General features: G+C 29.6%; 2 protein-coding genes and 1 non-coding gene across 3 annotated transcripts; 1 reads left to right on the top strand and 2 right to left on the bottom strand.

Annotated features, from left to right (window-relative positions):
- Positions 1 to 2,730: 2,730 nt before the first annotated feature.
- Positions 2,731 to 10,003, bottom strand: FK (Ergosterol biosynthesis ERG4/ERG24 family). Its single transcript, XM_068637556.1, has 13 exons — positions 9,577 to 10,003; positions 9,359 to 9,476; positions 9,185 to 9,255; positions 8,978 to 9,034; positions 7,875 to 7,966; positions 7,376 to 7,423; positions 6,356 to 6,476; positions 6,221 to 6,267; positions 5,288 to 5,369; positions 4,050 to 4,126; positions 3,820 to 3,939; positions 3,243 to 3,317; positions 2,731 to 3,133 (listed from the first exon to the last, which is right to left on the bottom strand). Exons 1-13 carry the CDS (start codon positions 9,634 to 9,636, stop codon positions 2,980 to 2,982), a joined length of 1,122 nt encoding a protein of 373 aa, XP_068493657.1. The 5' UTR covers positions 9,637 to 10,003; the 3' UTR covers positions 2,731 to 2,979.
- A 2,804-nt stretch (positions 10,004 to 12,807) lies between these two features.
- Positions 12,808 to 12,890, top strand: TRNAL-UAA (transfer RNA leucine (anticodon UAA)). The gene has a single exon. It is a non-coding gene; the product is annotated as a tRNA-Leu (tRNA).
- Positions 12,891 to 16,176: 3,286 nt separating this feature from the next.
- On the bottom strand, positions 16,177 to 22,737 carry ATCSLA09 (Nucleotide-diphospho-sugar transferases superfamily protein). Its single transcript, XM_068637557.1, has 10 exons — positions 22,360 to 22,737; positions 21,907 to 22,206; positions 21,735 to 21,833; positions 21,388 to 21,640; positions 18,551 to 18,661; positions 18,219 to 18,355; positions 17,757 to 17,870; positions 17,478 to 17,677; positions 16,880 to 17,074; positions 16,177 to 16,743 (listed from the first exon to the last, which is right to left on the bottom strand). The coding sequence occupies exons 2-10, from the start codon at positions 22,204 to 22,206 to the stop codon at positions 16,581 to 16,583; spliced, it is 1,572 nt and encodes a 523-aa protein (XP_068493658.1). The 5' UTR covers positions 22,360 to 22,737; the 3' UTR covers positions 16,177 to 16,580.
- Between the last annotated feature and the right edge of the window lie 1,592 nt (positions 22,738 to 24,329).

A 24,329-nucleotide genomic window follows, 5' to 3' on the forward strand; every position in this document is an offset into this window, starting at 1 on the left:
AAAACAATAAAAAAACATTATAAAAAAAAAACAAATCAAAGTTCGTGTGCATTAATAAAATCTACATTCAAACTCATAAACTGTATTCATTGCTAGAGAAATCTCGGGAGATATACAAGGTAGTAAACCATGGCAAAGTAAAGTAAAACAAAATATGAAATCATTGTTGAAAATAACGTCTAATTTCAACCTATCAAACATATTTATTATCTTTATGAAAAACATGAACATCATTAAAATTAATAGCTTTAATCATAGTTGGACAACAATTACAATAATTTTAATGGACATGAAGTAACATTAACATTCATGCAAATCTAAGAGAATAAGTCTTGAATTCATACATTATTTTATGCATATAAAATAAGTATATAAATTTATTTAAATTTAATTTTAATATATTATTATCATTTAAGAATAGATGAATAATTTCATTAAACTTTTAAAATCGCTTTAAATTTCTACCTTTGCCCACAATTTTAAAAAATATGATTTTTCTAGTCATCAAACACATTTTATCTAATAATATTTTTAGTTTTATTAAAATTAAAAAAAATGATTTTATTTATTTTTAAAAAGTTTTCTTGAACTTTTGTTTTTATTTTTTCTTTCTTATGATATGTAAAATGAATAGATAAATATTCGGTTAAATATAATAAGTATTAAGATATTTTACTTTTAGTTTAATAAAAAAGTTAAATTTTTACACAAATTATTTTTATTAATTTCGTTTACAACTTCATTAATGATCGAGATAATTTATTAATGCTCGAGATAATTGAACATATAATATTTGATCTATAATAATTACATGTATTTATTAAAGGAAAAAACTATCTTTGTAATTAACTTTAAAGAATCCTTTATTTTTTTTTATAAATTTAAAATCCTTAATCATTTATTCAAAATTAATAACATTTAATGTTAACTCTTTTCTTTAATAAACACATAATATATTCAACTATCTTTACAAACAAGTTCAAACAACATTAATAAAATTAAAGTTTTCTTATTAAAATTATAATTCTATTTTTTTATACTCAAAACAATACGTGACGGTATATATTTATGATATTGAAGTCATAATATATGTCAATAAATATTTTAATTATCAATTTTAAAATCTAAAATAATTGGTAATTAATCTATAAATTTTATTAATAAAAAATTATTTTATATTAATAATTTTTTAATCTTTAAAATAATATCAAATTTAGTGACTATATTCATTAATTATTTTTTGTCTTTAATTTATATTTAATGATTATATTGAAGTGAACTAACACACATGTTGTAAATTATTTTCAATCAATATTTTCTATTCCTAACAAATGTTCCAATGGTTATGACATAATTAATGTTATACCTAGGATTTTAACTTATGCTTATAATTATGCTTTTATTAAACAACCTTCATTACTTGAAGTGAAACAATATATACCTCAACGAGAATTGGAAGAAATTTGGTGGTGGCCATAATGTTATTTGTTGTTACACAAGTAGTAGGGATTTTGGAATAGCAAAAAATATTTTAGGTGCTTCAAATACATTATCAACAGATTAATAATAGAATCTTCACTGTAGTAAATCTTTATGGATCAACAACAAAATTAAAATTCTAAAGCCTTTTATTATTACTTACAGGTTAAGGAAAGCAGATAATATTATTCAAGTTGATCAAATATGGAGCACACATTAGTCATAACAAGAAAGCCATGTAAAGGAATTTTTGGGAATTCAAGTGCTGAAAACATAGTTACTTTTGTGAAATTTACAAAAGCATATTCAACTTCTGAAGCTAAACTTCTGGATGGTATTCATATTATTGATACCACTATTTAAAAAGGTTGAATAGCTCTTTAGGTGAAGATGATTTTTTGCTTACTCTGAAATTTTTACTCATAGTTCTCTTGTTCCTTAGAAGTTCAAGAGCTAAGAACATGTGTTGAACTTTTGAATGTTGTTCAGAATATTATCACTATTAAAAAAGGTTGAAGAGCTCTTAGATGAAGACAAATTGTAATCTTCCATATTTTGGTTTGGTCTTCCAATTTTTTGTATTTTTTAATTGTATTAAAAATGTTGCATATGGCTTATACAGGTTGTAGTACTAATCTAGTTCGGATTGCAACCTAAATAATGATTCTTTCCTTATGATTACAAAAAAGGTGCTACAGTCACTTATCTTCACTGAAGGTAACTCCACGAACATGTTAGGAATTTTTGCTATATATTCACATATTAATTTTATACTTACCATTTTCAATGTTTATGGTAATTGGAAAATTGAAATTGAAAATATTATGTAGTTGTTTAGATGGGAGTCCACAAGCTTACTATTTTTTGAAAAGGGATTTGGAGCATTAAGAGATGGTGGTTGCATTTCAGCATTTTTGGTGGTGTCCCTCTGTACAACCTGCCAAATCTTTATCACCTAAGAAAACAAAGATTTTTTATTTTTTTACGTTAAGCATTGTAAAAACAAAGCAAATTGCCTTTTCAGGAACAATAACAGAGCACAGTTTAATCAAGGTCTTTCTTAGTCAATAGATCTTGTTTCTCATCATGAATACAACATTTCTCTAACTTTGTACTACCAAATGTTGTGATGGTCCACCATTTACTGGTGATGTGAAAGCATTGAATCCAGTATGTTTAGCAAAATCCAAAGGACTTTGCTACATAATTAATGCCTGTTTAACCTCCAGGATGGAAATGAAAAGCAAGATATTGAGCCTAAAGTGCAACATGAGACATCAAATTGATTCCAATAGGCCATCATTCCCAACATTACTGGTGGTGATGGTAAGATAAGCCAAGGATCTTTCACCATGCCATGCTCTTTTCAAAACAAAAAGAGAAATGTCAAAAAGAGATGGCCACTAAAAAGAAAGCCATGATCCAAGATAGGGGACCCCAAGAACCAATTTACATCAAAGTGGTTAGTAGCATTGGCAAGAAGAGGCCCTTATTATACTCCTAATAAACATAAGGCAATATTCTCCATGGAACAAGTTTACGATACTCTGCCCATATCTCTCTATATTTCTCTGCACAACGAGCTTCATCCCTACTCTCTCTCCAGATCAACAGAATAAGAAGATAAACAGGATAGAAGTATGGAATTGGTGAACTGCAAAAATGAGTCAAATACAAAGGTTTGACACTAATTTCTTTTAGAAAAATAACAAATATCCATGACTTTATGTCAACATAATAAAGCAAGTAGTTAAGGAGATCACCTTATCCCACAAGGTAAACTAAAGGAGAGAGCAAGCATCAAATCTCCTAGGTAATTACAGTGCCTAGCAACACCCCTTCAACATAATAATAAGAAGAATAAAAATAAGAAAGATTGGTGACTTCAATAAGAAAAAGAATAAGGATATGAACGTTGCTCTAGCCAGCGAACGTTGTCACAAATTATGAACTAGATGAAGAGTTTAAAAAATAAACCACACATGCGTATAAATCCCATAAAAAAATATGACAATCATCTTTTCTTTTTACCTCATAGCATCTGAATTTGTAATAGATTCATGATCATATCTTACAATGTTTTAAAGCATCTTTAAATTATTTTTAGGATTGGTTTTCCTATTTCCTAAGTTTTCATATTTCTTTATATTCATTGATATGTTTCCTTTTTTCATTAGAATTAAGAGTGTAGTCACTAGTGTTTGTATGAACAAGGCCAGTGCTTATGTATGTGTCACATTGTAAAACATCATATTGAATATCAGTTTCAGAGAGTTACTCTATTCTCTGCTTTCCCCCTATATCTAAAATTCTATAATTTCAACATAAATGAAATCTTACCAATAACCAGACGCTAGTAGCTTGCCTCCAACAACTTTTGGAGGCTTACCCCAAATAGGAGCCTTTGGATTCTTTTTGAATACGTGTTTTTGCTTGTTTGCTCCTCGAAATACCATATATCTGCACAGTTATATTGCACAAATTACAGTTTATAAGGTTTACTGATAGAAGTGTATGTCACTTCAGGAGTGTATGCATTACAGAAGTCACTTTTACATATTTCAAGTTACCCGATCAAGAAGACAAAGCAATTAGCTACTATGGCAGCCGTTGTTAACTCCACACTGTTCCTCAATAGCCACCACCCCTAACAGCAATTGCAGATTGTCAACACACAGGTAAACTATGTTTGAAGCGTGCATCTGAAGCACGTACATACCTTTGTTGGTCACTATCAAGTCTTGACCAAGCTCACACATACACACGCACAAAAGAAAATAAACTATATGGATTCAGCATATGAGAAATTTAACTTGCTGAAATATGAAAAACATGGATTAGCAAGACAGAAAGAGAGTCTCTTGGAAAATGATTTGGAAAGTCCCCTCATTTAATAGAAATCTAAAATGTCAGACAGAAACCAAAGCAAACTAAAAGGAAGACATAAATAACACACATTTCGTATTTATCAATTGTAATGGTAAATTATGCACACATTAAAGAAATTATAAGTCAGGAGCTGCTATCTGAAAAAGAAACATTATTCTAAGAGGAATACAAATTCAAATTCTCCCTCGGTCCATTTCTAGGCCTTTGGGCATTACTTTCCAACTTGTTTTCTTCTAGTTCAGTAGGTTATCTTCTTCAACTGAATTTGTCACCGATAAGTAATACAACAAGTATTTAGTTAAGAGTAAGATCAAATCAACCTACCAAAATCCAATAAACAAAGAAAAAAATCTGATAGTGGATGAAAAGCCCAGCCCAATTTTCAAACAAGGACACCACAGAACCTCCTTCCATGCCCATGCAAAAGATCAGAAGGCCATTGTGGATGGAAAATTTGATCAATTAGGCTTTTTCTATTTTAAATATTGCTCTTGTTTGTGTTTTATGGATCATATTTGTGTACGTTGTCGATCCTCCAACTGTTGGGTTTCAGTCCTCATAAGGACCCTCAGCTTGTAATAATGGACAAGAATAACATTTGTAAGAATTTTCTATCCTTTAGACTTAGTCTGATACAAACCCTTTTCACCTACGTAGTAGTGACTGACCATCTAACAAAATCACTTTCAAGTTAATCCACAATGAAGATGACAAACAGAATGGAGTATTCAATGTCAACACAAGAGCTCCAAAAACACTTTTGAGAGGTGAAACTAAATTCATGGATAGAGAAGTTCAGTTTACAACTGTGTGTATGTATGACTATGAACGAAAAGGTAACATCTCCCACGCTTACACAAACAAATTGGAAGTTCAAACTTTTCTATTTCTCATCCAAAATCACAAGTATGACAAATACCTGTATGCTGAAAGTGAAAGGTATCCACACTAAATCTCCAAAGACCAACATGAAGCCCAATCTCTCTGCAATTATGTCCCAGCTGCAAAAGATAAGACAAAGATAAGGTTAGAAAGGGGATTTGGATCATATGTGATTGATCAAGTGGATGTCCTGATCATAATTTACTGAAAAATCCAGGAGGAATGTTGTTCAGTTAAATCTTTGCAAATTTTTAAATGAAAAATTATGTATATACTGTGCTGAACCTAGATCCTAGGTTTTCATAAATTGTTCTATCCCCATAGTTGGTTTATTATGGTAAACTTTTCCATAAAAAGTTTTAAATTATCTTATGCATAAGCTAATTTATAAAAGTTATCTCATATTAGCTTGCTTCTCTACAAGATGGTTTTTAACTCATGCATAAGTTAATTTTAGTGTATAAAGCTTTTTTTTCATTTTTCCTTCTTTTTTGTTATTCCAAAAATGCTTATGAAGAAGCTAACCCAAATAGGCCCATTGTATTTTGGACACGGTACTTATAAGTTATACTTGTATACTTCTCCACCCAGGTGCTTGCACTTCCAATGTCACCATGCCCCCTCCAACAATATTAAAATAAAACAAAAGAGCACAATAACCTACTACTTTCAAGCCAACTTGTTGATATTTTTGTTCATTTGAAAAGTATATTATAAGTTAATTTTAACACATTTAAATTGCATAAAAAAAAAAATTTCAAACTAATTTGAAATTTATATGGATCAAAATATGGATCAATGCACAGGTAGATTTTATTAAAAATTCATCGTTTGAAAGTTTGTCATTGGTGTAAGAATTTTAATTTACAACAAAGTGAATGAGAATCATCATCTCAAAACTTAGCATAACAAGTAATCCATGATGAAATTTATAGAACCCAAGTCTTCCAATGGAACAAATGTAACTCACGTGGATGTCATGTATTCTTCATGTACAAAATAGTCCAGGATGTATAGCTGAAACAAAATGGCAGAAATTCACATGTCAAGCACACAATATAATACATTTTCATTTTACAACAGACATGCAAGTTTTCGAGATTACTGCACAGAATAGCTGGTAGAGAATCATTGACTGGCTCAAAGTACCATCTTGAATGCTCTTCATAAGAATAGATAAATTGATAAGTAGCCACCCCATCATTCCAGCTCTAACAAAGAAAAATCTGCAATTTGATAATCCATTAAATTATAACAAAATGCCAGATTGATTTCAGTCATCATTCCCACCTCGTTAGATATGACAATGTAATCTTATTTGCAAAATTCAGTTGACATGCATGTGAAATATATGTAGAAATGACATGAAAAAAATATAAAAATATGCTACCTAAGAAAATAAAGACAAGGATACTATCCTAAATTTAGCCAAATGATGCAATATAAAACAAACATTTGAAAGAAAAAAAAAATTAAAATTTGGCCATGAGAGTAGGGTGCAGGAGGTGCAAATAACTTCAAGAATTATTATTCATGTCTTAAGATCTATTTTAAAACTGTTTGTCTCTAGTTATTGTTACATCGATATCTCACTTTTTGTAGGCTAAAATTACAACACAATACAAACATCTCTTATCCATGCTTGCTCTATTATATGATTAGTAGTATAGTGCCAGTATAATAATTCCAATTTGATTCTTTAAAACACACATATATGCTTTCTACTTTTTTTAAGATCCAGTCTGTTAACAGTGTTAAAAAAATAGGATGTCTAAACATGAGGCAAGTAGGTTGTCAATGTCAATAAACCTTGCAGGGAAAACTGAGTCAAGTTTCACAGGGAAAAGAAGAGAACAATCTACAGATCATATAACCACAGTTTGGTATTCAGAATAATCATGAAGGTATTCCAAATGAGATACAACTTTCATTGGCAGGTTGGGGCAAGATGTATCATTCATGGTAAGTTTATAAATCACAACTGAAACAGTCAAGTTAAATGAGAAAAAGAAAATACATCTTTCAGTGGCAGAGATGGGGAATGAAAATATATTTTTAACATGGCTTAAATTAAAAACAGTCATGTGAAATAAGAACAAGCAAGAAATTTGGGAAAATCACATACTTGAGGTCAATACCCATGAAGTGAGGATTTAGTTGTATTCCAAACCACCTATTTAAATAAAAAGAAAACAAACATCATCAAGATTAATCATAGAAAAGTAATTCCTTCTGGGGAGCAAAGTTGACTGCGTTACTAATTACATGCCAGTACTTAACATACACAGAAAGATAAAACATAGAAAATGCAAACAGACAGCATTTTGCCACTATATACAAACACACAACTACTTACATATTAAATAGGCCTTAAATTAAATATGTTATCTAACACTTAATATAACCTCTTGAAGACCATAATATTTTGTAGTGGTGCCTAGGGTCAGGGAAATGCAATAGAAGAGAATATTGGTCATAGAGTAACCCACTGCATATGCACATTCCTTCTGCCATCTCCCTGTTGTTTAAGCAGTTGAAAAGTAATATATGATGCTTCCAACATCAAAATTATGGCCCCACTTTTTAATTCCCACGAGTTAAAGCAATCCTAGTTTAGAACATACCAATCATGTATCAGGTTCCCACTGATATGAGGTTTTAGAGATGAGCCTTTACTTTGTGACTTGCAACCAAAAAAATACAGTACCAGGGTCACCTGCCATTTATATGCAAAAGATCAACAAAACTGACAACCAAAAGGGAATAAAATTATCATGCCATGCTGAATAGTAAGAACATCATAAATGATAATTCAAATAAACCATCTTATGTCAAAATTGTAAGGGAATAACCAAACCGTAGGTAGAAGAGATTGAACACTAACTGTAGGAAGAAGGTATTGATGTCCAAATATTGGTCATATAATTTAATTTTTCATCAATTAAGTTTAAAAATGGATCAAATGGGATAGTTCAATCAACCAGGTAAAGGAATGTCAAAGAAAACTTCAGACAAACGATTTGAAAAGACCACACTCTAACTGGTTTTACTAAAAACTTGGTAATAGAGCCCGATGGAGTAAGTGCCCAACTCCACCCAATAGGATAATACTACATTGTTGATTGATTTCAAAATGGGATATGTTCATATTTTCATTTCTAGTATATCTGTAGAATGAAGTTGAAAACTAATATATTTATACCAAATTGGTATTTACAAATGAGCCCCAGTATTGGTGAAGCAATGGCCTCTACAACAGGATCAGTGCATGTAACCTATTGAAGAAAAATAGAAAACCTTAAAGACGAAAAACAAACAAATTAATGTTCAACCTATACTAGTTTAGCGTCAAAACGTAAGATTCAAATCAGCAGTAAGTTGTGAACAAAATATAATCTCGGGAAGAGACATTAACCCAAAGAATGCATGTCATTTAAAGTATTTCAATAGACAAAGATGACAGGCAATAAATTAGACAAAACTACATGCAAGTTCAGTTTTACAGATGCTTTTGGGTGTTATCTAATCAAAATTAGAGTTTCAACTCGATAATACAAGTACTAAAAGTTCGCAGTAACGTCAACATACATTACTGATAAGAAAATTCAATTCTGATTGGATAAAAATACCAAAAACACTTATGAAACTGCATGCATGTAGGTTCAGTCCAATAAATTATCAGATGCCAAACTTTGACACTCCAAATATCAACTCTAAGCTCACATACAAGAAAACTAAAGAGAAACGTTGTGGACAGCAGCTCAAGTCCTCTGTCTGATATGGCCTGCAAGAATTACCAGAAAAGCACATTAAACATCTTAACCTTAATCTTCATGAAAGAAGCTGAACAATCTAATCTATCTTACATTTCACGAGTTCACACAAATGCGTCTAATAAAACTAGACAAAACAGACAAATTCAGGGAACACATACAGTGGGAGACACAAAACCCATCTTGGCACCGATCCCAAGAAAAGCAACCAACAGAAGAAGCGAGAGCAGACCTGAGAAAATGAAATCATAGTTAAAACCCCCCAACACATTTTTTCTTATTTAGATATAAAAAGACGACCACATTGTCGTTAACATGCATATATTATAACTGACCGTTGCAGCGATAGTGAAGACGAGTTGCATCCGGTAGAGCAACCCCAGGAACAAGTTTTCCAGGGAGAATGGATCCAGCAATGGCCAAGTAACTGAAGAACCCCGCGAGCAAAGGAACCTGACCCAGATTATAAAAGGGGTAAAAGATTGTAAATTGATCATAATTTTCGTATAATCGGCGAATTCGAAGAGACTGGGGTTGAGTATTGAAGACTAACGGAGTTCCAAGATGGCATGAGAGCGTGTAGGAGAAAACCCAGATCCACGTGCGACTCCATCACTTCCGAGTGAGTTCAAAATTGAGACTTTTCAATAAAAGTTCGAGGCTTTAGATTATGCTATGTTGCTACTTAAAAACACACTCAGCCGCAGATGAAAAGTGACAGAACATAGCGATCTACACCCAAGTCCTGAGTCCAACCATGTTCTGTTTAAAATTAAAAATTTCGTTTTTCCTTGGCCTCTTTAATCAACAGCACTTTTTAATATTTCTGGTAACAACACTCTTCACGTAGATTTTTCAAGCGGCTTTTATATGCTTGTACTACCCTAGTGTGTATTACAGGTGCATCAATGGAATATTCTATGCAACTGGATCCTTACTGAATTTTCTCATGATTATATATGATGTAGTGAAAATGTTGTGTTTATCCTTCTTTTTCTTAAACACTAAATAGGTGTGATGATATTAAAATTTGTGTATAATATGATAATGTGGAACTTTAGTATGAAAGATCTTTTTTATTATCATGTGATAATGTGATAAGTGCCAGTATATGTTTGTGTTTTTTTTTTTTTGTTGCTTATTGCAATTTGTTTTATTTTTTTTTCTATGTAGCAAAAACGGATAAAGATATGGACAATGACACGATACAGATATGGACACAAAGATACGTATAATCTCTAAAATGTATGATACGGGACAAATATATATGTATATATGTATTATATAATTTTGAATTATATAAATTAAAAATAAATATTTATGTACAAAAGTATGTTTCAAATCCTTTTGGGAGCAGGAAGATATTTTTGATGACGGATTGAAAAGAATTTGTTCCTTATTTTTATAATCATAATAAAAATTTATACAATAAATTTGAGTTTTTAAAAAATTATTGTATTTATATCTTTTAAAATTGTGTTATAGAATCGTGTTAGAATTTTTAAAAATTCAACAAATATTTTTTGAATGGAACAATTTACTAATAAATGTCCTACGAGTGTCGACACCGATACGTGTGTCCTTTAAGAGAAGTGTTTGAACCTCATAATTTTTTTTACACGTATGACACCTACAAGGAGTATATACAAGTTAAATATCGAATTTAAATTAGGTTTTTTCTTCCTGCACTTCCTTAATTACAAGTTGCTCCCCTATAATAAAAGGAAAAAGTGAAAAAAAAATGCTATTGAGTCATGTTGTAATTCCTATCCTAAGTCTTTTCCATTATCATTTATTTGTGTTGTAGTAAATTTTGTACTTCATCTTTGTTATTATTGAACGTGTTATTGTTGTTATTAGACGTCTCATAGTTACACGTTCTATTGGTGTTGTTGGCAAAGAATCAAAGCAATGCATATGAGTATTTTTCTTTTTTTAACTTTTCAAATCTGTTTTTTTAAGTAATTTTCAATCAAATTACACAAACATTCATAAATAACAGGAATATAATTTTAGGATTGTAAATTCCTACGTAACACATACCTACGTCCGCACAAGACAACCTGTAATTATTATTGCTATACATATGTGACTTATTTCAGCCAAATATGCTTTGAATTTACAAACTCAAAACATTCAAAGAGGTTAATGTTGGTAAATTTCTTTATTCATCAATTTGTTTATTTAGGTAATTATTTTTTCTTTCAAGATTAGGATATCAATGGTATTTGAATATTTTTATATTATGTTTATAACGATAGATACATAAATGAACTTATATCATATGCATATAATATCTACCAAAGTGTTTACATAACTAAAGTATTTAAAAAATCTCCAAAAGAACATCTACATCAGTATATATATATATATATATATATATATATATATATATATATATATATAACTTTATATTTTCATCCAAAAATTACTTTCAGACTTGTAATGTCATATTTTCAATTACAAAACATAATCATAGCAGACAATTTCATTAAAAAAATACAAGAAGAATACATTATTATGAATTTGAAATATACATAGATAAGTTAATTATGATTCAAATACAACAATTCAAAACAAATTTACTCGTGACTTGTTATTTAAATGAATTAAATAAGTAATTAAATTAATAATAAATAATAAAATAGTAATTAGGTTAAGGAAAAACAAATTTCCTGCTAATAAGATTATTTGATGACTATAACAAGATTTATATCTATATAAACCACTAAGACTTAAAAATAGTTTCCTTCCTAATAAATATGTTTGTTATTTTACCCTAAATCTATCAAGTAAGATAGATAGTAGAATAGTGAATAAAAAGAGTGAAATCTTATATTGCTATTAATCTAATTTGATATTATAGCATTGAAGAATAATCTCTGATCATAAAGAGAAAGGGTCGGAATTATTCATCTAATTGAATTTCTAGATGACCAAAGGATAATATTTGAAAAATATACACATATTTTATCTTATACAGGTGAGAATTAATGTCATTTTAAGATATTTTTTAGTTTTATATACTATACAATTATATTTAAAATAGTTAAATTTTTATATCATGTTTTACATCTAATATATTTCTTGGTGTAGTATTACCTAACACAATTTTAAAAAACACTTTTTTTTATAAAGAACCTTCCATAAGTTAACTTTGAAGCAAAATATATATATAATAGTGGTAAAAACTCTTCATTAATTTTTTTACCACCTTTTGTTAATCCAAGTGTTTTTAGAGTGCTTAGACCATCAATAAATTAATGGAATGAAAATTTCAATCTATTTAAATTATGTATAACAAAAATTAATAGACTCAATAATGTTAAGAATTGAAAATATATTTATGACGCTCAAGTGAATAAATAAACAAGGAAATAATAAATAAAAATTTATAAATAATAAGATATTAAGTTAAAATAATTTTTTTATATACTTTGATATAAAATAATTAAAAATAATTAAAAAAAGTTAATAAAATATTTTTTAAATCTAAAAATAGAATTTTAAAAAAAAAACTTATATAAAATCTAAACGTTTAATTTTTAAATAGAATTTAGAGTACCTTTTAAAATGTGATTAATTTGTTTTGTTATATTTTTTTTTATTGTATGCCTTATTTTATGAATAATGTATTGCATTCTTTTTTTTTTTTGGTAAAATGCAAATGTTTTTGCTAAATAATATATTGCATTCTTTGAGGCGTTTTTATTTATTCTTTTTATTTTATCTTAAGAGATAATAATATGTGATAAATAGTAACGTAACCAAAATTAATCAACAAGCAGGTTTGCCCGAGTGGTTAAGGGGGAAGACTTAAGATCTTCTGCACATAAGTGCGCGTGGGTTCGAACCCCACAGCCTGCATTTTTTTTTAATTTCAACTTTTTAATTTTATTTTTATTTATCTCTTTCTTTCTTCTTTTTAACATTCCAATTTTTTTGAGTTTTTATATCAAGTAAGGATTAGCATTAATAATATAAAGATTAATTTATTAATTAGGAGAAGTCAAATTATAGAAATCACTTATGTTATGACTTTAACCTACAAAGTCAATAAAGTTGACTTTGGTCCACTCTTTGAAATAGTGGACTAAAATAGATTAAGAGTTTTAATCTTGACTTATACATCTTAAAAAACCCATAATTATTAAAAAAATATAGGACCATCAAAATCACAAGATGGAATCTATGTACAAAGATTTTAAAAGTTGACTTTTAGTAAACGATTTGACTGTGAACTAAAATTAAAGAATAAGAACTATGATTAATTTGTCAAACTAATTAAAGTTTAAAAGATCTCTAACACTTGGTTTCAGTAAAATTAATTTATTAAAAACTAAATAAGACACTTAATTAAGAGTTTACCCTTAATAAAACCAAGTAAAAGAAGATTAAAAACTAAGATGTGTTATTCTTGATGACATATGGTGCATGCCAAAATGACAACAAATCATTGGGGGACCCTAAAAGACTTGGAATCATTATTAGGACACTCATGGACTTAGAAGAACACCAAAAACTTCAAAGGACTAACAAAACACTAAAATATATAATTGATTTTGGACTGAAAAATGGATCTAACTTTCGGGACTTAGGTCGTGAGATTGTGCAATTATTTTTAGAATTTTGTATATTTTCTAAAAAGTTCAAAGTGTTGTGAGGATATAGTTTATTTATTTAGTTATGTATTTTTGAAGTTTAGTGATTATTTTATTTTTGAAATTCTAGTGAGTATTTTATCTAAAAATATGCTCAATAAAGAGTAAAAGAAAAGTAGAATCACTAGAAAATAATTTTTATAAATTTAATTATGACATTCTCTTTTGTAAAGATATTAATTTCTGACCAAACCTTTCAAATTTGGGAGTTTTTCTTATTATGAGAATCGAAGGCCGAAGACGATTTTTTTTAATTGAATTATAATTATCCGTAGAGAATTAACTACTATAATTATTTTTATACAAAAGTTAAAGATGTTAGAGTTAATTAGGCACTGAAATCAAGTTAAAAAGATCTTTATGGAATTTGATGAATTTTTTTATTGCATTGGTTACTCCTGGTAACATTTAATAAAAGAGTAATTACATTTTTATATGATACTAAGATCATTTAAAATCTATTATAATGAAAGTTATTAAACTTATCATATAATTATTTTATTAAATTAATTATGATAGTTAAAAACAATAAAGTTAAATGAGGAAGTGACTTGTCTGAATACTATCATTGTTTTACAAGAATTAATGTGCAATCCTAAGTGCGTTATGAGATTACTTAACTATTTTTCCATGAAAATACGATGTTGTAGGAAAGCATAAGTATAGTTAAATTTTCTTTTATTCTTCTCCTAACATTAAATGAGTGTGAATTTTGTGCCATTAAAGTCCAATGTTTTCAACAGTGAATGTTGGTGAAAGGGAGTTATGTTTAGTTAATGAAGAGGTGTTTCTTAGTGGAGGAAGGAGTTTGCTTGACAGAAGTTGTCATCATTCTTATTTGTTATTTATTATTTGTTGTGACAAAAATCATTTTGTGCTAGTACTTTATAAATAACCAACAAATTATTACCAATTTCTTTTATTTTTTTATCAAATTTATTTACTATCCTGAATAATTCATATTTTTATATTAATTTTTCATTCTCAATTTTTAACATCCTAATTTATTTTGTTTAATTTTAAATATTATATTTCTGTTTATGTTTTATAATACTTCAATAACCTTACTTTTTTTCCATTTTTTTCTCGAATATAATAGAAGGAAGTTTACCCTGTTTTATACATAAAAAAAATTAAATTGTATCTTTAAAAATAACTATAAAAATCTTTTCAGTAGACTCATTTAGTGTTATGAATTTAATAATTTTCTATATTTAAAAATTCAAATTGAAAATATTTATACGTAATTACCTTAAATAAAAAAAAACTTTATAAATATTTTTATTTATTTTAATACTTGTTTAAATTAAAGTTTATCGAAAACACTCCCATAAAAAATGTGAAAGTATGACTAAAATAATATTCGTCATCTTCTAAAAAATAACAAAATGTCTATTATAACTATTGAAATTATTTAATAATATAGAGTTTTTTGGACAGCTAATAACATAGAAATTAATCCAATAATTAAACATATATGCAAAATTCTAACATTTGCAACTTTATCTTTAAAGGTTATTGGCCGAGAATTGATAATTTTATCCAACAAATTTGTAACATAAACAGTCAAAGATTATTATATGTAATGTTTGTTCTAACATGGAAATGAACTGATGGGAAAATGGTGTGTGTGACCATAATCACTTTCTATTTGGTCCACCTTCCTTGTTTGGCAGAACATGCAAAAACCAGGTTATTGAAAGTAATTCAACTAGCCTTCAACCCACGTTGCATTTGTTCAGTTGTCAATTTCATATATATTTCCATTCACATGTTATAAGATATATGTGGTTTGAATTCATTGCATTGTATATTAGTTTGGAAAAAAATTATTGGCCTTCTCATTTTATTGATGCGTTTACATTGATTTCCACTTTTGTTATTTTAATAAAAATTACTGCAACAAAATTATGACAATACAATTTCAAGGGCTAGCAATTGAGTGGACGACTCTAGTTAAATTATTGAAAGGTTGATTATGGCAAATAACATTCACATTTTGATTTTTCTTTTTGAAAGCTTCGGTGACCTCATATTTCCTTGATTGAATAGAATGGTGAAAATTGACTTGGGTTCACACATGCTTGTTGGATTATTAATGGAAAACAAACATAGAGCTGCCAGTTATAAATGCTTTTGACATGTTGTTACCCTTCACAGGATTCAGGAAAAAGGACTGATTTGGTTTACCTATGTTTCTACTTCTGTTACCAAAGTGAACTCTTTTTTGGTGCCAACAGCAAATGCAAAGAAAAGGAAACTAGAGACAACTTTTCTTTGTTTCCTTGTGAGGCATACCAATGTTGGTGGTTGGAACTCTTTAGCCATAGACCAAGCCAACTAAAATATTCACTGGTTAATGTTAAGGGATGAGTGTCATGTTTCATATTTATGATATGATTTTTTCAGGTTTAGTTAGAAGTTAACATATTAGTTACCGACACACTATTGGTATAATTTTAACTAATTGACAGAGTAAGACAAAAAGGAGATTCAACACGAAACTCTGTAATCTATCCCATTTATTGAAGATGTTTATTATTTCTTCGAACAAATTCAAGTAAAGAAGGAAATGATTTATAAAATTTAAAAAGAAAAAGAACTACAAAAATCCTATAAACCATCTGTCCAATCAAAGATGTTTGCCCAGGGAAGATTGATGCCAGTGCTGTACTCATTTTCTGTATACTTCATTTCCAAAGGAATAACTTCTGTAATTTTCTTATGTATCTTTGTTGAATATTCACAAAAAACTGTTCGAGCCACGACTCTGATTATGCAGAACCTTGAAGAATGACCACCCATAACACAAGCTTTAATTTAATGTCACAGATTATACTGTGAATGAGCACTATTACATTATGTAGATATCTGAATGAAGTGTTCTGAAGTTCTTTTAGGAGTTGGGAACGATAGTGCCAACATATCCAAATGCCATGATGAAGAAAGCAATTGATTGAATATATAGGAATATATAGAACCGGTTTTTCCCGAACATAACATCATAGCAGCCACAGAAGAAAAGGTAGAATCCAACAAGAAGTTCCAGCATGTGAATTCTAATGATATTGAACACAAAGACAGCAAATATAGATTGGTAAGCACTGGGATATAATCTAAAGTTTGAATTAGTGAATATTGTTATCTGATAAATGAAACCAAGAATAACAAATTAACAATACTCCATTATTATACCTGTCTCCAATCCTGAAACGAATCTTCTTGGCTGCTTTACCCCCACCTTTACCCTTAAGAGCATCTCCAAGTTTTTCGGTGACAATCCATTCATTCACTCGGCTAGCCTCTAGTAGACCAATAATTGTAGCCTTTGTTCGATGCAGAGACATGGTATTCTCAAAGAGAATCCAGAAGACCAGTAAGTGGAGTGACCTGAAAAATACACCTTTAGTCAACAAGGTTATACTTGTAAAACATATTCATTGTCTTTTAAAGTTTTAAATGTTTTTTTTACCAGTAGAGAACCAGGGTGTGCTTGCCCATTCCTCATTACATTTACATGGTTTAAGGCCAGTCACATGTGCTATGCATAAAGAATCATATTTGATGCGTTTATTATGCACTCTATGGATATCTTAAGTTGGGTGTTTAATTTTTCTGCAATGTTAATGTCAATTTTTTTACATAATGGTCAACAAATATTATGTGTATATATATATATATATATATATATATCAATTTGTGATTGAATAATAGTGTAAAACAATTTATGATATTGGATAGCAGTAGAGGTAACTAGATTTTAGAACGAAGGAAAAGTTGAGAAAATCAAGACCTTGGAGTTCCCACAGCATTTAGGAGTGTGATGATGGAAGGGATATAAACAGCACCCCACTTGGGTACCGCCACCTCAGGCACCACAACTGTTGCAGGTAAGACAATGCAGTAGAACACGAAAGTGTTTAAGTGGGCCACGACCTTCCGGACGAAGAAGAAGCTGTAAACCACATATATCTTCTTCCACAAGGATACTTTCTGCAATGGACACACACAAGAATTTTGGTCATAAATAGCCAATACTTTTTGTCCTGCCAATTCAATGGGGGAACCTTACCTTGTTCCTTATTATCTCCATGACCATTTTCCTGAAAAGATTGGCTGGTCCACAAGACCACCTGTGCTGTTGGTACCGGTAGGCCTTCAGAGTACTTGGTAATTCATTTTTAACCTGTTGTCCAATTAATAAACTCATGCATGTCAGCAATAACCATGTAATCAAAAGAAACCAACCAATTAACCCTCCTAAGTCCCAATTAAATTTTGGAAAAAAGTAAAAAGATTACAACAGTGACTGGTATTGAATTATGTAAATCTATTTCCTGAAGTTACTAAATTCTGCATTGGTAAAGAACACGACCGAATGAAACTGTTTGTGCTGTTTAAGCATATGTACTGCTATTTTAGGTTAGTATTTACTAATAGTCCTATCATGTGATGGACATTTCATCAAACAGTATAGAGACATTTTTCCATTTTACCACTTTTATCAGAAAAAGAAGAGAAAAGCAAATTTCACCTTCAAATTGGCGAGGTATAAGAATTTCCATCCTTTAAGACTGGCTCGGACAGCCAGGTCCATATCTTCCACTGTGGTTCTATCCTTCCACCCCCCAGCTTCATTCAGCGCCGAAATTCTCCATACACCCGCAGTTCCTGTACCATTTACAACAGTACTAAAAATGGTTGCAAAATCACCATGCTACAAGTCTACAACTACAAGAAAACATTTCCATTTTCCAGTGTTGTACTTAAAATCAATTATTCTTTTCTGAAAAGGAAAACAGATGAAACTGTTTTCGTTTTTTATATTTTAGGGAGAGAAACTATTTGCCTCTAGATGATTATTACCATTGAAGCCAAAGAAGGCGTAAGTGGAAGACCCCACTTCTTGTTCCACAGTAAAATGGTAATCCAGTGACATCTCTTGCATTCTTGTCATCAAACATTCATTGGCATTCACTGCAAAACAAAAAATAAAAAATGGATTGTTAATTCCACAAAATTGCTGCAATGTAATTAACAATTTCATCGTGTTATTGGGAATGATTTAGCAGGAGAGTGCGACATCAATTCAGCTGTCTCTTGGCCATAGATTTAGACAGTGACATGGAAATGATGGTCCACCATTAAAATTGCACATGCAGCTGCCGGATGCACTAGTGGTGAATATTTTCTTTGGTGAATGAGTGATTTCTAAGATTACTAACAAAAATATAAAAAAAAAGTGCAGAATCATAGTGCTACTAGAGAAAATAAAAAAATAATAACAATAAAAGAAGAAAGGAGATGAAAAAAAAACATCTTATGAACAATCATGAGATTAACAACCACAATTATACCAACAACAACTATTGTGTGTTCGTAAAACATAGGCACCCCCTACGCATGCAGATAATTTCAAGTATTGCCCTCTTTTGCGGTCACAACAATCTACCATAATTATGTTTCGGACTTTAAGAATAGTTGAACCAAAATTGCAACTTTCTTGATGGAAAAAAAAACAAAAACTTCAAAAGTTGAGTCCAATTTTTTTTTGCAAAGTGCTAATGCACATGCTCAAGTCTTTTCTTGGATTAGTACAATGTCCTTCTCGTTTAATTGGCACGCTTATAAGTCACTCAGATTGCATTGCACAGAACACAGATGCTATCATATTTTCCTTTGTTATGTAGTAATCATACTGTTGGAATACGAATTATTCCTTATGCTTTTTAAATGTATATACAGCAAAGTGTAATTCAATGCGTGCAATTTTTGTTTTATACATCATCATTTCTTTGATCTAATTATAGCATATGAATTTTGCAAAATCATAAAGAACCGCACTACTCAAATAGCCAAAAATAATTAACAGTCCCACAGAACATCATAATTGACCACTCAGATAGCTAGATAAATAACAGCCACTTGCAACAATTGTAATTATTTTCATTTTCAAAATGTTTTTTTTAATTTTGATGTACCAATGACAATGTTACACTTCATCTTTCCAAAAACCATGCTTACTAATTCAGGTAGACGATTCAAATGCAGATTAAATCATGCTTCTGTTCTGCCTCGTATACGTACAAATCTAGCACATACTTTTGTAGGTAGCTATTATGATGACCTAATTATTAGGTGAAGATATAAATGACTCTAACTAGATCTCTAACATAAAGTTACCTGATCTTTAAAAAATAATAATTAACGAACCACCATTGAGTTGCTGTGCCTATAAACACCCACACTAACTATTTTTTTCTCTCTACTATGGTCTATCTGTTATCTCACTTTTCGGCCACAGAAAACTAACCCCATTCTCGCATTAAATGAACTCCTAAACACACTCATAGCCCCTGCAACATTATTGTTGTATCATGTTTAATCATCTTTCAGTTCATTTATGATGGGGACTTCTCATGGCGACTGTATTCAAAATTTCAAACTAGAAAAAAGAGATTTTGCTTTGTAGCCACTCCCACTTTTCCAGATCTTAGAAGACAAGACAAGTGAACCCAAACTAACAAAGTATGAACACAGCACTAGCTAGAGTTGAACACACATGGAACATGCACAGGTTCATACAAAAACAAAGATGGACCCACCATGGCCGAAGCAAACAAAAGCATTTCCAAAACAAACGATACCCACCGACAGTTTTTTTATTGGCAACGCTGTATTTTCCGAACCAAGACCATGGATTAAGGTTAAAATGGTTAATCCCAGAAAAGAAAAGAAAGAAAGAAAGCGAAGCCGCCAAAAGCTTAGAACCATAACTCAGGACAATATGCTGTACTTTTTTTTTTATTAATTAATATAATAATTAAAATTAGTATGACTTTTAGATTTATTAATAAAAAAAGTGAAACTTATTTTATCTCGTTAGTTTCAATAAAACATAACTAATGAATGGGTTTGATTTCTATAATTTTTAACACGAGTCAATTCATAAATTTATTGCATATAACAATTTCGTATCAAAAGACTGTATAAATTATTACAAATTACAAATAATAGAGAAACTGGAGTAAAATTATTATTAAATTATTATAAAGTATTATTTTGTAAAAGTTTCTCTATAAACATTTTACGAGTAAAACATAAAAAATAAAATAACATAAATTTCTTCTTATATTAAAACTAAAGCTAAAATTAGTTCATTAACAAGTTAGAAAATAAAAAATTAATGAAGTTAAATGAAAGCATAATAACTTACCAAAAATATTACTTTAAAAACTGTAAATTAAAAGACACCAGTTAACGATCATAATTTGTTCAACACAATTTTAAAATTGTTACATACCAAAAGATTGTTTCTCTTTTCTGTTAAAATTATGTGATAAGTAACATATCAATACTCTTAACTTATCTCTTAATTAATGAGTCTATATACGTTGACATCCTATAACGGTTAAAAGTAGTGGCAGAAATGATCTTTTAGAGATGAGTGGACATGGTAAAGTGGGGTCTTTCACTATTATGGAATTGTCAAAATAACAGTTTTTTAAATTGAGTTAATTAATAGAAAAAATAATTATATTTTTCTGAAAAGTTTTTGAAAGAGTTTACATAGACAAATCCTATGTAAAATAAATTTATTAATTTTTATAATAATATGTAACTGGTTTGATAGAATTAAAGTGTGTTAAATGAGGTGTAGATGAAGAAAAAAGAAGGAGCGTGTTGAGTGAAAGAGAATGTACCAAACTTCCAGCGTGCCTGAACGAGACCAAGTTCAGGGTTGTTGACTAGGAATGGGACAGTTCGCCAGAGGAAATCAGGTTCTGGTTGAAAATCCGCGTCAAATATGGCCACATAGTCACATTGCTTCACGTAGCTACGTTTCATCCCTTCTTTCAGAGCCCCTGCTTTGTACCCATTTCTGTTGTCCCTCACTTCGTACTTTATGTTCACTCCTTTGCTTGCCCATCTGCTACATTCCATTTGCACCAACTCCTGCATTTTGTTCATTCATTCATTCACTCACTCACAACCCCTTTATCATCAATGTCTTCAACTTTTACTCAAAAGAGACTAATAGCATGCGTACCTTGATTGATGGGTCAGTAGAATCATCAAGAATTTGTACGATGATCCTGTCTGAAGGCCAAGAAAGGCCACAAGCAGCACCGATTGAGAGTTGATAAACCTGCATTTAGAAATGTCAAAGAGATGTGGCTTTGCTTGTGAAGTTCATGGGAAAACTATGCTGTATATGCTACCTCTCTTTCGTTGTACATTGGGACTTGGACCAAGACCATGGGATAACTAGAGTTTCCCAACTCAACGTCCTCCTTCAGAGACTCCCACTTGTAACGCTTCTCGGGTCTTCTACCGAACAGCTTCACCAAGCAAATCACAAACCCCATGTACACCCTCTCCACCAACATCATAATCGACATGCCCAAGCACACAAACACTGCAACTCTCAGCAGTGGCACCATCACTGGCTCCTTCACTTGGCTCCAAATCAGACCCACTTGGGATGAAATGTCATCCCTCGCCCCTTCAAACGCTTCCATCTGAAAAAAACAAACACAAAAACAAGCAAACCCCATGAAATGGATTTCAGAAAATCAACCATCTTTTGTAAAGCAGCAGCATATTTTCTTATGGGTAGTTGCTATATGTGTTTTGCTTCGAGGTCACGCATAAAGGAAGCTGAAAAAATAAACCTTGTTAGTTCCTCCTCTCTGGATCTTTGAACACTCAACTTTTATGCTTCGGGAGAAAGAATGGCGTTGGTGATGCTAGTTTAGTAATTGCATGACACTTTTTTTGCCACGATGAGCAGAACACTGATAATGTAAGTTGGTATTATTATGTGAGAGCCTAAGAAAAAATAAAAGGTTGAATAAAGGAAAGGTGAAAAACAAAAGAATGAAGAAGAGGAAAAGAGAGAGAGAGAGTGTGTCTTCTTTGTTTTTTTTGTTGTAAGAGCAATGGCCTCTAAGAGGGAGCTCTGTATTCTCTCTCTGTCTTTCTCTCTCTCTGTTTGTTGGCCTTTTATAATGGGTTTTGCATCCAAAATGGCTCAAGATCTCAAAACTCTTGCTGCCACAAGCATGAATGTTATTACTATAGAAAATCAAATGTCAATTAGAAGAGCCTCTCTTACCTGTGCATTAATATTTTGATATTAAAACCTTAACATCACACAATTCTTTATCAACATTTAATGAATATCTTTACTTCATTTACTAAACTTGATTAAACACATCATTTTATTAACATGACTATTAAATAAAATCTTATATTTTAATTTAATATATATATATATATACTTTTTTTATTAACAATTTTTAATGAGTTTGTTTTAAAAAATATATATTAATTTATTTTAACAAAGTGCCATAAGAGTATCTAAAAATAACACTCAAATCCGGCCTGGTGGTGACCAGAGCATGAAAGGATCTACATGTATATCTGGGGTTGTTGGCCCTAATTTTCTGTATATATATATATATATACACTTTTGATTTTATTTTTTATTTTCGTTATTTAAAATAAATATGTTTTATTAAACATCATAAATTTATTAAAAATAAAACATTTTATAATATATAAATAGGTATAAAATTTATTTTATCAAATTAATGTTCAACTTTTAATATCTTTCTTATATGAGTGTCCAAATTATCATTTAAATCTCTTGAAAACTAATTTGGATATAGAAAAAAATATGGTAGTATTGGTATATGAAATGATATTTATAATCTTGGGTCATAACAAATTCTAAGTACGCATTTTATTATATGTTTTTGAATTTTTTTAGAGAACCATAGTCAATTTTTTAATGAAAGTAATATTTACATTTTATTTTATGAATTTGTAAGTAGGGTAATTTCTTTTACTTTAAAAATCATTTTATTATTCTTCTAATTATTTTATAAAAATATTATTGTTTTTAGAAACCATTGATTAAAAAGAGACATTTAAAAATAAAAAGGATCACATTTGGCTTATTTTTATAAATAAGGAATTAAAAGGAAATAATTTATTTGTGAAGGGATAAAAATAAATACTTTCTTACGATTTTCTTTTAAGTTTTTTGTATTTTAATTTTTTTTGTTAAATCCTTAAACTCATAAGTTTTAATTAGATTTCTAATCATACTTTTAGATAATACTATTATTCATTAAAAATTATTAGTTTAAAAAACTACACTAATTAATCTAACAATCTATAAAAGATTAAAATTTAACCAACTCAATGGGATTCTAACAAAAATTAATCAAGGACACAATTAAAATTGATATAAATATTTACGGACTTAATTTTATACTTTCAAAACACCGCACTTTATAAATAAAATTTCATTTAATTAAGGAATATGTAGATTAATTTAATTTTTTTTATATATTTTTTAAAAAAATCTTTTATATATGCTTATTTGTATTTTTTTTCATTTTTTGGTATATATAGCTCATCATGCCTCTTTTTCTCCATCCTAATTTTGCATACTTTTTAAAGGTGTAAAAAAAAACGATATAATGTAAATTTATAACATGTTTTTAATAAATATTTATTATTACTAGGGGTTGCAAATGAAACATTTAAATATCTAATTAGTCTTGCATAAAATGTAGTTTAAGTTTGTACTTCTTTATTTTAATTATTAAATGAGTCATACTTAAAGCTTTGA

Source organism: Phaseolus vulgaris, chromosome 7 (assembly GCF_051622355.1).
Source record: "Phaseolus vulgaris cultivar YP4 chromosome 7, ASM5162235v1, whole genome shotgun sequence".
Taxonomy (NCBI): Eukaryota; Viridiplantae; Streptophyta; class Magnoliopsida; order Fabales; family Fabaceae; genus Phaseolus; species Phaseolus vulgaris.